This window comes from Festucalex cinctus, chromosome 14 (genome assembly GCF_051991245.1).
Source record: "Festucalex cinctus isolate MCC-2025b chromosome 14, RoL_Fcin_1.0, whole genome shotgun sequence".
Taxonomy (NCBI): domain Eukaryota; kingdom Metazoa; phylum Chordata; class Actinopteri; order Syngnathiformes; family Syngnathidae; genus Festucalex; species Festucalex cinctus.
Window position 1 is genome coordinate 20503465 of NC_135424.1, and position 14036 is coordinate 20517500.

The window sequence follows — 14036 nt, forward strand, 5'->3', positions numbered from 1 at the left end:
TACTGGTTTCAGATAGACTATACAGTGGCTACACTGGACCTAATGGAGTTTCTTTTCACTTATATGCACTGCTTAACGTTCATTTAGTGAAGGGGGAACAGTTGGTTAACAGGATTGCAAAGCGGTGCTGAGATGAAAATGGTCTTGCAGCCTGCAGGGGGCGGGGAGTTGTCAGCCGACCAACAACTGACAGCCGACCGCAACTAACAGCTACATTTTGTGGCATTTGAAGAATCAGGGGGAAAGCCTGCAACCAAGCATGTGATTAAAAGAAATTTGACTACTGTGCCCTTGGTAAATGGAGAACAGTCACACAAGCATATTAGTGTTCACTGTTTTGATAAAGGCAAGAGCAAAAAGGGTGAGCTGAGAGAAGATCTGCAAATACAAGAATGTAGTAGTCACTTAAGATAGATTATTTCTGAGCACTTTTTTCTCTCTCCCCCTTCAAAAATAGTTACCCACCCATTGCAAATTCAAAACATAAGCTATCGAATGAGTTGTTTCTGTGTCAGATAACCAAGCACGCTGGTGATATGATGCTAAAAATAAACCGTTAATGTAATGACGATGACTCTGTGCAGAGAGTGCTTCACCTCGCCTGTCTTGTTCTTGCTGAGAGGCATCGTTTGTCTCTTGTGCTTTTTGAGATGCGACAGAGCAGCAGCCGAGTGTCCACACCATCTGATGCTGCATGGATCTCTGAGAACAAAAAAATGACTTCAAGGACTTGGCAGCAGCTTGGGGGGAAATGGTTGTTTGTTAACTATCCATCCATCCATCCATTTTCTTGACCGCTTATTCCTCACAAGGGTCACGGGGGCTGCTGGCGCCTATCTCAGCTGGCTCTGGGCAGTAGGCGGGGGACACCCTGGACTGGTTGCCAACCAATCGCAGGGCACACAGAGACGAACAACCATCCACACTCACACGCACACCTAGGGACAATTCAGAGCGCCCAATTAACCTGCCATGCATGTCTTTGGAATGTGGGAGGAGACCGGAGTACCCGGAGAAGACCCACGCGGGCACGGGGAGAACATGCAAACTCCACCCAGGAAGGTCTGAGCCTGGACTCGAACCGGAGACCTCAGAACTGGGAAGCGGACGTGCTAACCACTCGACTACCGTGCCGCCCTGTTTGTTAACTAATATAACTTAAAGGCCAAATGTGAAGTAAGGTTGGCCAACCATGTTTTTGAGTAATACCAATGGCTAAACCATTGTCAGCATATTTTCGTTGTTTTTTTTAACGCAACCCTTTCAGGTTCTTAGTTTAACCCATAGCAACGCCCTTGACAACGAAAATGCTTTTCTTCGACAATCTTCGGAAATTTTCGGAAATGACATCACACCGGGAAGTTGCGAGAGAAGTCGGCCATTGAACTGCATTGTTTGCATTGCTACTCGGTAAGATGACTCGACGATGTGTGGCGATGTATTGTTCTCAAGCTAAAGAAAAGTTGTACGAGTGGCCAAAAGATAACAGGGCACGTAAATGGACAACTTTCGTTCGCGCGAAGCGAATGAATTTCACGCCATCGTCGAAGAGTGTTCTGTGTTACAAACACTTCGAAGATGCCTGCTTCCTCAACCAGTCTGCTTATGATAAAGGATTTGCAAAAAAAGTAAGTGATTACAATTATTTTGAAAACACGTGGAATTTTTGGATAGATCACTGATGACTTTGACAAAGCAGAGCTTCCAACAGTTGTGGAATGAACAGTAGAAGCTAGCGAAGTTAACCGAAAGCTAACGTCTCGGTGCTTTTCATATCAACGATGAGTAATAATGGCAGTGAGACAAATTGTTCTGGAAGTAAATTTCAATAGGTTGGCAGCATTGCTTTGTTGATGAAAGAACATAACACGTCCTTTTGAAAAACTGCCAATCATATGTCAATCGTACTGCATTTTATGAGTCATTAAATAATTAAATATTTGGTAAGGCAGGGTTAGATGAAATGTGATAGTATTTTTTTTAATTATATATTTAAATGCTGGTTGGTTTTATAGGTTTTATGAGCGAAGCATATTTTTAGTGTCTCCTTATGTTTCTGCAGGTTATTGCTCAATGCAACTGCTGTCCCAACAATTCACTTGCCTCCACAAGACCAGCAGCAGATTCAAAATCCACCTGCCCAGCGTGCAGCAGCAGCTAACCGAGAAAGGAAGCGAGCCGTAGCTGAGGCTATCACCTCTGCAGCTGCCTCTGAACAAGAAATGGCTGATTACGAGGGTCAGTTATTGCAGGATGAATCCTGTTCTAACAGCGAAGATGATGAAGTTATGCCACCACATAATGTGGATGAAATGTAGAACTTTGAGATATAAAGCTATTTCATCACAATGTGACAATTTGTTAATAAGGCAATTTTTGTTCAATTCCAGAATCATTCTCGCTGCTATGCATTATAATGAAAATGCTGGGAGACCACAGAAAGTGACGAAGGAAGGAATACACTCCTACTGCATCGTTTATCCCAAATATAAGAGTGGTGGCTATTCTCTGAGAAAGATATTGGTGGATGCAACTTATGGTAAGTTATGAAACAAAAGCAATTCCAGGCAGATGCATTACTTAGTGTAAGTATGTATGTCGCCCAAATATTTATCATCCCATTTTTTTTTTCTTTTTTTGCAGACTATGTGAATGACTGCCTTTCAGAGGTGATGAAACTGATTGACATTCCAAATAAGTACAGAACCGGTGATGTGGTCGTCGACCCACAATTTCTTACAGCAGCAGTGAACAGACCGGAAAAATCAAATGTTATTGCTGAGCACCATACGAGATTCCTCAGAAAATAAAGAATCACATCCCTTGTATTAAGTTGTCCTCATTTGTTTATTTTTATTATGATGTAACTAGTCCAAATCACAGTTCTGGAACATTTCTCTGTGAAACACGAAACCCTTTGAATAAAGCTGACTCCTCTTCTCCTGGTGGTGGAAAATGTGCCCTGATACAAGACACTGCACATGCTGGAAGGACAACACGGTTGTCCAGACCAAGAAACTTCCAGCACCAGCGCACAAATTGTCTGTAGGCAATATGTCTATACTTGGCATCCTGTGGCCCATCAAATGCCTTGCCTCTGTATTGTTGCTTGTAGGTCATCCATGCTACCTGTAATCCATATGGGTCCAGGCACACAGCATTGAATCCAGGATGATCAGTGATGCAGTCCAGTACCTGATTGAAGTGTTCCTCTCCTTGTAGACGTACAGTCACTACTTTTTGAATTTCATGGCAGCAAACACATTCTACAGCTGTAGGCATTTGCTGGCAATTACCACAAGTACACCTGAAATTAAAAATAAATAAATAAATAGTAAAATACTGAGCGATGACACCATGAACAGAAATGTTATTGAACAAGTGTATTGCTATACCAATCAGTCAATAATTCTGTTTATGAAAACATTTGTTTCAAAATATACAAGTACGTGGACGGAATCATGTACAAAAGTAAGAAATAGTCATTGATAAATCTCTCAAGTACAAGTAAAAAAAAACATTGCTGAAAAGAATACTCAAGTACTGAGTAACTGCTTGAACATAAAGTCCGATTTATTTATTTATTTTTTTAAAACGTCAGACAAAAATATAAAATTATGCCCAAATGCTGGCATCTTCAAATAAAAAAAAAAAATACCACTGCCTACATATATCTTACCAATCTTGTAATCTCGACGAGTCTTGTCTCCATTCCATGTCAGGTCGTCTGGGCGCACTATCAGCATCCTGATTAGCATCTGGCTCGTACATGTAAGGTCCAACGTATAAAATACCAACCTCCTCCTCTTCCTCCAACTCTTCAAAAACTTGGTTCTCCTCATTTTCGCTCAAACTATCGCTGATATCGCTGTCTGAATCGACGTTTGAGTGGCTTTCTATAGCGTCTGCATGGAGCGCTGCCATCGCTGTTCCCGGGGTGACGTATCACTTCCGGGTTTGTCGCCCGACAAGCTCAAACTTCGGAAAAGCGATTATTTCGTCAAATATATAACATATAAATTATTTTTTCATACTTTATTTGTTGGACAGTGTTTCAATGCTTCTATTGTGACTCTATATGGTATTTCATGAAATTACTTCACATTTGGTCTTTAAAATGGATTGAAGCTGGAAAGCTCCCACCTTTAACAGAAGTCTACCCTTCTGTTTTCCCAACCTGTGTCTCATTATTATTTTAGAATGCGTTTGTTTTAAAATGGCAAGTAAATAAAAACATGTCCTTAATAGGCTTATGTTTGTGTCTAAACACAATATTACGCTTAATGTACTCATGGAATATGAATGAAGCAGAAAAATCCACCCGTTTTTACATTTTAGGCGATCCCATTTTGCCCTGTAGGACCTGCTGTTGACTGTTGACAGTTTGTGAATGTCACGTGAACACCACCACCACCAAAAAACAAACAAACCATGAACTCACCCTTCCCATTCATCGTTTGCTAACAACTGGCCATAACATCAGTAAACAAGCAAGAGATTTAGGAACATTTTTGCTCAGCATGTAGGTTTATATACTGTTGTTTGTTTGTTTGTTTGTTTTTTTAATTATTTTTAATTGGTTGTACACTCCAAAAAATAACTTGATTATAACCAATTCATTATGTGATTTAGTAAGACTGAATATAGTCATACTACAATATAGCAGCCATGGCTAGCTAACATTAGCTTGTTTACAGTGCTAATGCTAGCTTAGTATTGCTAGCATAGCTATTTTTTGAAGAATTAAAGAATTTGTCGTAAAACATTTAGCTTAATCACTTTCTCATTGAGGGCGGCACGGTGATTGACTGGTTAGCATGTCCGCCTCCCACTACTGAAGACGCAAGTTCGAGTCCAGGCTTCGGTCTTCCTGGGTGGAGTTTGCATGTTCTCTCCGTGCTTGCGTTGGTCTTCTCCGGGTACTCTGGTCTTCTCCCACATTCCAAAGACATGCATGACAGGTTAATTGGGCGCTCTAAATTGTCCCTAGGTGTGCTTGTGAGTGTGAGCGGTTGTTCGTCTCTGTGTGCCCTGTAATTGGCTGGCAACCAGTTCAGGGTGTACCCCGCCTACTGCCCCAAGCCACTTTGGATAGGCTCCAGCACCCCAGTGACCCTTGTGAGGAATACGCGTTTGAGAAAATGGAATGGAACTTTCTCATTGCGGGATTTGTCATTCATCATTAAAAATGTTAAATGTACAGTGTTAACTTGATTTTATGCTAAAATGTTACAATATTAAAACTGCACAGTTAAACATATAAAAAAAAATACATGTACAAAATGCAGCTTCTTTTTAAACAATTGCTAAGAATATTGAAATGTAAAATTTCCTACAGTTTCCACAGCTGTTATAATGGCGAGTTTGAAATATATTTTTATCCATCCATCCATCCATCCATCCATCCATCCATTTTATGAACTGTTTGCTCCTCACAAGGGTCGTGGGGGGTGCTGAAGCCTATCCCAGCTGGTTTTGGGCAGTAGGCGGGGGACACCCTGGACTGGTTGCCAGCCAATCGCAGGGCACACAGAGACAGACAACCATACGCACAAGAACACCTAGGGACAATTCAGAGCACCCAATTAACCTGCCAGCATGTCTTTGGAATGTGGGAGGAGACCGGAGTACCCGGAGAAGACCCACGCAGGCACGGGGAGAACATGCAAACTCCACCCAGAAAGGCCGGAGCCTAGGCTCGAACCCGAGTCCTCAGTACTGGAAGGCGGACGTGCTAACCACTGATTCACCGTGCCTCCCAATGTATTTTTATTTAAATTTATAATAATTTCTATTAAAAAAAAAAAAGCCATAGGTTGACCATTGAATGAACTCTTCTCAACTTTCCATTGTAAAAAGTCTTTCTTCTGCCTGCATGTTGTTGTTCCACACACCAAAACGGACAAAATTGCATGTTACTTCTCTGGAGAACGTTCTGCTTCGAATCACACAAGGGCTTTAATAAACAGCTGGATAGATTTATTATAGTGTACATCAAAGGTTATGAAATACAAACGGAGGAGCACAGGCTGCAAATGAATCACACATTCCGCTCCTTCTCGTTTGTACAAACGGAGCATGTCACAAAAATAAAAACAGAACTTTAAGAAGGATGACACGGAATAATTTACAGTCACAACCTGTACAACATTTGGCAGAAGCGACAGAGAGAAAGAGAGCAATTAAAGCTTAAGAGTGGACCCTTTTGTTTTATGTACAGTGTGTTCAAGTGTAAAAATGATGATGTAGTTTCTTTGTGTAGATTACTGAAGGATATATTGTACTTTTATTGATAAACATTCATTGAAGGTCGGAACTGAAAGTACAAAAAGCAGATTGAGGAGTGGGCAACAAAGAAATACTCAAGACAGGATGCGATGAGAGCAACACATGCAGATGGGATTATTTTTTTTTCTTTTTCAGTTGGTTTTCCTCAGCAAGCTCTTCAAACTTCTCTCCACGGCCTCGTCCAGCTCCTCCTCCAGCTCCTCCTTCTTAGACATGGCCAGCTTGGACTGGTAGTCGCGCACTTTCTGGTCTATATAAGGGGCACTTTGTGTTCCATGCAGCATGAGGGTCCACTCCTTGAGGACACCGCACTGGAGCTCCTCGCCCCGGAAACCCACCTCCAGGACCCAGGTCCCGCGCGGGTCCTCGCCCCAGGTGTGCGTGGTCATGAAGGGCCACTTATCGAAGCCCACCTTGGAGTCGTTGTCGCGGGGCCGTCGGCTCAACAGGATGGACTTGGTGCCCATGGGCGAGGTCATGTTGACGTTGAGGTCGCCGCGGCGGCTGGCGTTGACGGTGATCACCGCCTGGACGTGCTCCAGGTAGCGGACGAAGTTGTCCTTGCCCTGGCAGGCGTCAGTGGAGATGGCGAGCACCAGCTTGTTGCCGGACTGGATTTTACTGGAGGAGAATGATAAATTGGACGTGTCAAGGCTATGTGGCAAAAATGTATCATTTGTGATGGTTCAAAGCAAGTAGGACAGAGGAAATTGTCACAGTTGAATGGTTGTGAATTGGAACCATAATTTCCCACTCAAGAAAAATTTCCATCAGAATTTAAAATAAATATGTCTATGTAGCCCCACTTCTCGCCCCACTTCTAGCAAAATACAGCCATTTATCAATCTCAGGGGTGCAATTTTGCCACTTGCTGTCAACTGAAGATTACATCAGTGTTGCTCAGGTCTCACGCAACAACCAATCACAACTCAGCTTTAAATAAATTTAAAAAAAAAAAGATGAGCTGTGATTGGTTGTTGCCTGAGCCCTGAGCAACTGTGATGTCATCTTCAGTCGACAGTTGCAAAATGGGGGGCGGCCATTTTGCCACTTGCTCAGATGGATAAAAATGGCTGGATTTTGCTTCATAACTCATATTCCACAAACGTAATAGTAATAAGAATATCATGTTTACACTAGTGAGGTCACATATAACATATTATTGCAAAAAAAAAAAATGTTAAAGGTTGACTTCCACTGTAAGTGGATGTTATCAGGGATAATAGCTTGGATTTTTGCTTACTATGGCTGTCTGTGGTCTTCTCCGGGTACTCCGGTTTCCTCCCACATTCCAAAGACATGCATGGCAGGGTAATTGGGTGCTCCGAATTGTCCCTAGGTGTGCTTGTAAGTGTGGATGGTTATTTATCTCTGTGTGCCCTGCGATTGGCTGGCAACCAGTCCATGGTGTCCCCCGCCTACTGCCCAAAGCCAGCTGAGATAAGCTCCAGCACCCCCCACGACCCTTGTGAGGAATAAGCGGTCAAAAAAATGGAAATGTCTGTCTGTCCGGACAGCTAAAATTAAAGGCAAATTATGTGGCGTAAAGTTTATAAGCACTTTTGACTGCTGGTTTCACATGCTAAGCTGAATCCTTATTTAGGATGCAAAAGGAGATTAGTTCACCTCGCCCCTATAATGGGTTTGTTCCAAAAAAGGGAGTGGAAAATCCAGGTGTTTTTTTTTTGTTTTTTTTTCGTCTCCTATGGAGCGAAGACACAGCAGGGTAGCGGCTTGCAGTGGAGGCTTATTAGCATTAGAAGCTTCGGCCCGCATTGCAGGCAGCTTCAAACAGGAGCGGTTGAAAGAAGGCTGAGCTCACCGAAGCGACCGCAGTAGCAGGAGCATAATAACATTATGCGCATTGGACACTTCATTAGGTACCATTGCACATAGGCACATAGATGTACAATAAATTCTTGTGGAAATTTACCAAAGAAGGTTCATGATCACGAGGTGGCTCCATACTTAAGTGCCAGAAAACCTTGTACACTCGACTACGTCCTGTGCGCCTCCTCTAAGCCATTTCTCCTCTGCGAAGGAGAACACATCGCCACTGGAGATTGAAAGCACCCAAGTCAGACAATGTGGCTCAGCACGCCAGCTCCTATGATAATGAGAACTTCTCCTCCAGCCAAGTAAGTCACAGACAGCCAGCACCGCTATCAGATCAGTGTTCAGAAACGCGGCGTAGTGCGCGCAAGCCCGGGCTTTGTTGATGTTTATTGCTTTTCCCCACAGAGACGGCCTCATCAGAGGTGGCCTTGTCGTAATTATTTCTCCGGCACAATAGAGGCTGCTGAGCAGCCCCCATGGCAGTGCTGCTGTGTAGAACAGCAAGATGACGAAGACGCGTGACGTAGCCTCCATTTGCGCAACTTAAAATTAGCATACAAAAGGCAAGACATTATCGTTAGCGTCTGTGCCTTATAAAGGCTGTTTCATCGGTTTTATGGCTTACTTCATTTATCTCTACAGCTACTTTTCTCCTATCCTTTATTTTGGACCTATTTCATTAGTATAGTATATTCCTAAATAAGCAGAGAGCAGGCTGAGACCTACTATATGGATTGACTGTGATGTAAACATGTTGTCTTCATTTATCTTAAAATTGAAAATACTTATTCTACAACAGCGCTGTCACAAATTATCTCTCTAAACAATCTTCATCAAGCACAGTCTGTGATTGACAGTTTTTCGAGGTCAGAGCATTTAAGTTCCTCTAATCAAGCCAATTAGGAGGGCAGAGGAAAGCACACACGAGGGTCCTTTGAGTCGCGCCATCTCATAAAGCAACAGAGAGGGGAGCCCACGAGAGCAGAGAGGAGCGTGGGGCGGGGGCAGTAAAGGTTAACACAAAATGGCCAGCAGGGCAGAGGGAGGCTGGCAAGTGAATGAGATAGATGGAACACAGCTGGACTGGCAACAGATAAAGAGACAGTCTGACCCATCCTTTCATTGCTGAGTTGATTGTTATCAAAACTCTGGCATGCACTTATTTTTATTAAAAAAAAAAAAAAAATCTATTTAGTATTTTTTTTATTTTTGTTGATTCTTTGTCAAAAGGTGGAAAGTGATATTGATTTTGAAAGATAATAACATCAATATTTCAGATGTAGTCATACCACACATAAATAACAATACTAATACATACAGTATATAAGTGTATATAAATATTGTAATTCCTATTATTGATTTTTCACATCAAAATTTACAAATAAGGATCTGTCATGAAATAATGAAAGTATATATACATAAACATACAAATTATTATATTAAGAAAAAAAAAAGCACAAAAAAAGCATCCGTCAAGATGGTATCATGTCATGAGACATCAGACTATTAAATAACCAAAATTTTAAAAAAAACAAAAAAAAAAAACGGTTACATTATTGTTTCAACAATTTTAATTAATAAGAGATACATCTAATTAAAAAAAAAATAAAGTTATGATTACAGATGAAAGGAGTGTAATTTTTTGTAGTCATGACACAAAAGCTGTCGCTATTCAATACCAAAAAAAAAAAAATGATAAATTCTATTTTTTTTTAACTTATGTGTAAAGATAGTATAAGAACGTGCATTTCAAATTGCGTCCATCTTTAACTCAATCGTGTAACACAGAAAATGAATGGCAATTGATATGTTTTTAGGCCATATCAGGCATTCACTTGTCCTCTATTCAGTACATTAACGTTTTTTTTTTTTAAGAAATGGGACTTACTGGTTTTCCTGGATGGATCCAGCAACACAGTGGAAGCGCTCGGGCACTGTCTTCCACTCTTTTGCCATTTTCACCATGCTGCCAGCATCCAGCACGCCGTAGCCAAACAGGTGGTTGAACTCCAGGCCTACACCGTTCCTCCTCCACTGGTGGACTTCGTCGTGGAGCTGGTTCCTCTTGGAGGTCAGCACTGAGAGGTGCTGCATGTCTCTCCATGTCAGGTCGGGGCTGTGGTAGGGGATGGGGACAGAACGGTAGAAGAAATGAATATCTGCGGTGAAATGTCCATAGTTTCTGAAATGAAACATTTAAAAAAAAGAAATCCATAGGAGTTGTTTTGGTTTGGAATTGTAACATCAAACAATGTTATGATAGATGCTCTATTTTTGCCAAAAATTGTAAAAATAAAAGTGAAATAAGAATTCATTCTGATTTCTACATTTTATTTTATTATAATTCACAAAATAAATAAATAATAAACAAATTTCAATAAAAACATGTTAAATATACACAAAATTGTATGTATTTTTATATATAGTTTTATGAATTTGATATTTTTTAATATCATATACAGTACATTCTTTACCTTATACACCGAAAATGAATTAAGAAAAATAAAGAAGAGTTTTGTTCATGACACACGATCATCTTATTATGCAGAATATTGTGAATATTATGCAGACAACCAATTTAGAATACAGGTAAGACTCCACACATTGATTCATTAGGCGCTGCTGTTTTGGTTAGCAATGGAATTAATAACATGGCTCAAATGAGCTCAGCAGTTATGTGCAAACCTAGCCTTTATGATCTGAGATCATTACAATTATTACCCATTCTTCCCCGACAACAAACCACCCCCTTTTGTTTTAATAACTACGACTGTAATTGCTTTGCTTTCCTGCCATCACGTGATTCAAGTGTTTGGACCGTAAAAACGCTTTGACGGGGCGAGCGCATCCACTCACTCCCGACAGCTACATCATCATCATGTGTGCAGAGCAAACAGTGGCTTCTTTGCACAACTACGCTAAGCGGGTGTCTGTTAATGGCGGGCAGATTCTTGTCAGCGCTTTCGCGTGACAAATTAAGCATCGGAAAAGAAGGAATGGCTCTTCACCAGTGTTTGCGGCAAAATACCTTTTGTGGTTTTTACTTTATCGACATATGGCCCATTTATCCAGTTGCGCACATGTAGAAATGCATACTGTAAAATCCACAAGCACTGAGAGTATTTATGTGCAATTTTCAACATTCTATTGGTATCTATGAGGCCAAATCATTGATTTCTGACCTTGGCACAGGCACAAATGCAAACGCTGTCTGGCAGTGGTACAAGTGGTGTAAATAAATTGGAAATAAACACAGCAAATGGCTCTCTGGAAAGTAGACTGCCTTTATGCTTCTGAGGAGGTCACAGAGAAATCTTGAGTACAGGATTTAAGGAAATAAAAATTGCTCAACTGCACCATTTCAACGGCTCAAGTTTGCTTCTTTTTTTTTTTCATTAGATAACTCTAGAAAAATGTGATAACTGAAAAGATTATTGTGTAGTTTTACCAGAGAAGGACATACATAACATTAAATGCTTTTCCACAGAATGTCGTCTGAATCCAATGATCTTGGTACAAAGGAGGAGACTACATGAGGACAGGACTAGACAAGGACATAATATTAAATGAGGACAGTTGACTAGACAAGGACAAAAGACTACATGAGTTCAACACTCACACCTGTGTTTATTGGACAAATGCTCTACCACAATTATAACTAAACAGAACAAGGAATAAACCTTTGGGGGGGGAAAGAAAAAAAAAAAAGCTAAGTAAGGTCTGTTTGGTCATACGAAGGTAAATGTGTGTGCAATGTTCAGACTTGTCACTTATTATATAACTTCCCCTGTCTGCAACAAATAAACAGAACTACCAGAAATAAAACAGAGCGTAGGAAAAACAATAAAAAACAAAATAGAACAACATGGAATAAATTGTATTTTTAAAAAAACAAAAAAAACAATGGCATGCTCAGTTACACACAAACACATGCATTCTATGTTATTCCTGATAATGTCCACAGTACATAATACAAATAAATAGGGGTGTTAAAAAAAATCGATTCGGCAATATATCGCGATATTACAGCACACAATTCTCTCATCGATTCAATAGGCGGTGTACATTTTACAGTGTACATGTACAAGTTTACTGATTAGTATTTTCTAAATTTGAGTAAAAAAAAATTGCAACAATCAACTTATAAATTCGTATCGGGATTAATCGGTATCGGATCGAATCGTGACCTATGAATCGTGATACGAATCGAATCGTCGGGTACTCGGCAATTCACACCCCTAGAAATAAACAGAACTACTAGTGGAAATAATACACACAGTTAAGAAAATCTATGATACACTAGGATATGATATGATATGCTGTACAATGAAAATAAACACATTAAAAATTGAATACAGTATATCTACACTCAATGCACACAATTGTCACAATCACTGTTCTTGTCAGTTACTGCACTTATAAGTGTCACCATGCATGACAGAAAAAAGTAAAAACAAAAAAACAAAAACAAAAAAAACCTAAAAACTACAACTTGTACACGCGTAATTGGTAGCGTCTCACCAACTTGCACAATAGAAATAACCACACCCATTAGGAATAATCCTGAGTCAAAACAAAGTCCAAGCATGGGCCATGCTTGCTTCCTATAATGAATGTGATTGCTCCTCTTGCCAGTTATTTCAATGAGTGTCACCTTGCTCATTAGAAATATACTGAATGAGCAGAAATAAATACTGTAAGTCAGGAAAAAAGTCATTCTCGCCAGTTACTCATAACAAATTACCTTGAACAGTAGAAATAAACACAACTACAAGTAAATAAATAAATAAATAACAGTCTGTATGCCTTTAGACTACAAGAACACAAGACTACAAAAGGATTAGTAAATTAGGCAAGGTCATACATGAGGACATTATGACAGACAAGGGCATGTTGACTCAACATGAGGACAGTCAACAACATTAAATGGGGACAATAGACAGCACTTACTTTGCCTCAAGAGCCAGCGCGAAGACTCCAGCTGCCTCTGGAGCTGCTGCCGATGTCCCTGAGTGGCGCAGAGTGCAGTTCCCATACAGGTCGGTGGTGGCCTAAATTACAAGCAAAAACAAACCACTAAAGCATCATTGGTTAACTGTCTGTGTGGAAGAGCTGAAGAAAGTTTATTGTTGGCTCTTTTAAGAGATAGAAAAGGATCGATGTGAAAGTAGTTTTATGTTCCATTAACTTGCCAGTACACAAGTTATGCTAATATTTATCGAGTCAACCTTTATTTGTGGCATTCAGTGCTTAATTAGACGCAATAACAGCCTGACTGCAATTAGCGAGAGAACCCCGGGGAGGACCCTGACTCTGTCAACAGCCCGCGGTCATTTGCATAATCGCGAATACAAACACTGCTGGCTTTGTACATGGGGAAAATCATTTCTTCTAATTTGTCATATGATTATTATTATTATTTTTTTTATGGCCAAGTTGATTGGATGACATATTAAAAAACATATGTTGGCATTGTTGTGCATGTGTTCATTGTATCTGATTTCAAGTTGTACATTAAAACACTTAAATTAATCAATAATAATCAATGATGATCAACTAAGGTCTGCCAGAGATTGATGCAGTCAATCCCGACTTTAATACATTCCAGACATGTCAAGAACAAAATAAGCTTTGAAATGTAGCTTCAAAAGCCGATACAGACTCCCCATTAATTGATCAAATTGTTCAATGTGTTGATGTAAGTCGCCAATAGTCAATTTTTTGTGATGGTCCAGTGCACGTGGGTTCATCCGCATCAAGCAGTGCGTCAGGCTTTGAATCGGTTATTAAATCGATTGTTGCTCACAATGCCACCGTCAACAATAATGATGTAGCTGCGTAGCTTACATTGAAAAAACAAATGACTCAAAACCTGTTTTTATTCTTTAAAAAGCAGTTCAAACACATTAGTA

General features: G+C 40.3%; 1 protein-coding gene and 1 long non-coding RNA gene across 3 annotated transcripts in view; one reads left to right on the forward strand and one right to left on the reverse strand.

The window, feature by feature from the left end:
- Positions 1-1363: 1363 nt before the first annotated feature.
- Positions 1364-2828, forward strand: LOC144001298 (uncharacterized). 2 transcript variants are annotated; one of them, XR_013278431.1, is made up of 3 exons: positions 1364-1628; positions 2063-2539; positions 2644-2828. It is a non-coding gene; the product is annotated as an uncharacterized LOC144001298 (long non-coding RNA). The 2 variants fall into 2 exon arrangements; XR_013278430.1 differs by lacking the exon at positions 1364-1628 and having other exon boundaries at positions 1779-2539.
- Positions 2829-5933: 3105 nt separating this feature from the next.
- The window catches only part of pcsk2 (proprotein convertase subtilisin/kexin type 2), a 27290-nt gene continuing 19187 nt past the window's right edge, over positions 5934-14036 (reverse strand). Inside the window, exons 10-12 of the mRNA XM_077495667.1 lie at positions 13075-13175; positions 10013-10240; positions 5934-6909 (exon numbers count right to left, since the gene is read on the reverse strand). Coding sequence (XP_077351793.1) covers positions 6420-6909; positions 10013-10240; positions 13075-13175 — 819 coding nt within the window. The 3' untranslated portion in view covers positions 5934-6419. The remainder of the gene's footprint in view (positions 6910-10012; positions 10241-13074; positions 13176-14036) is intronic.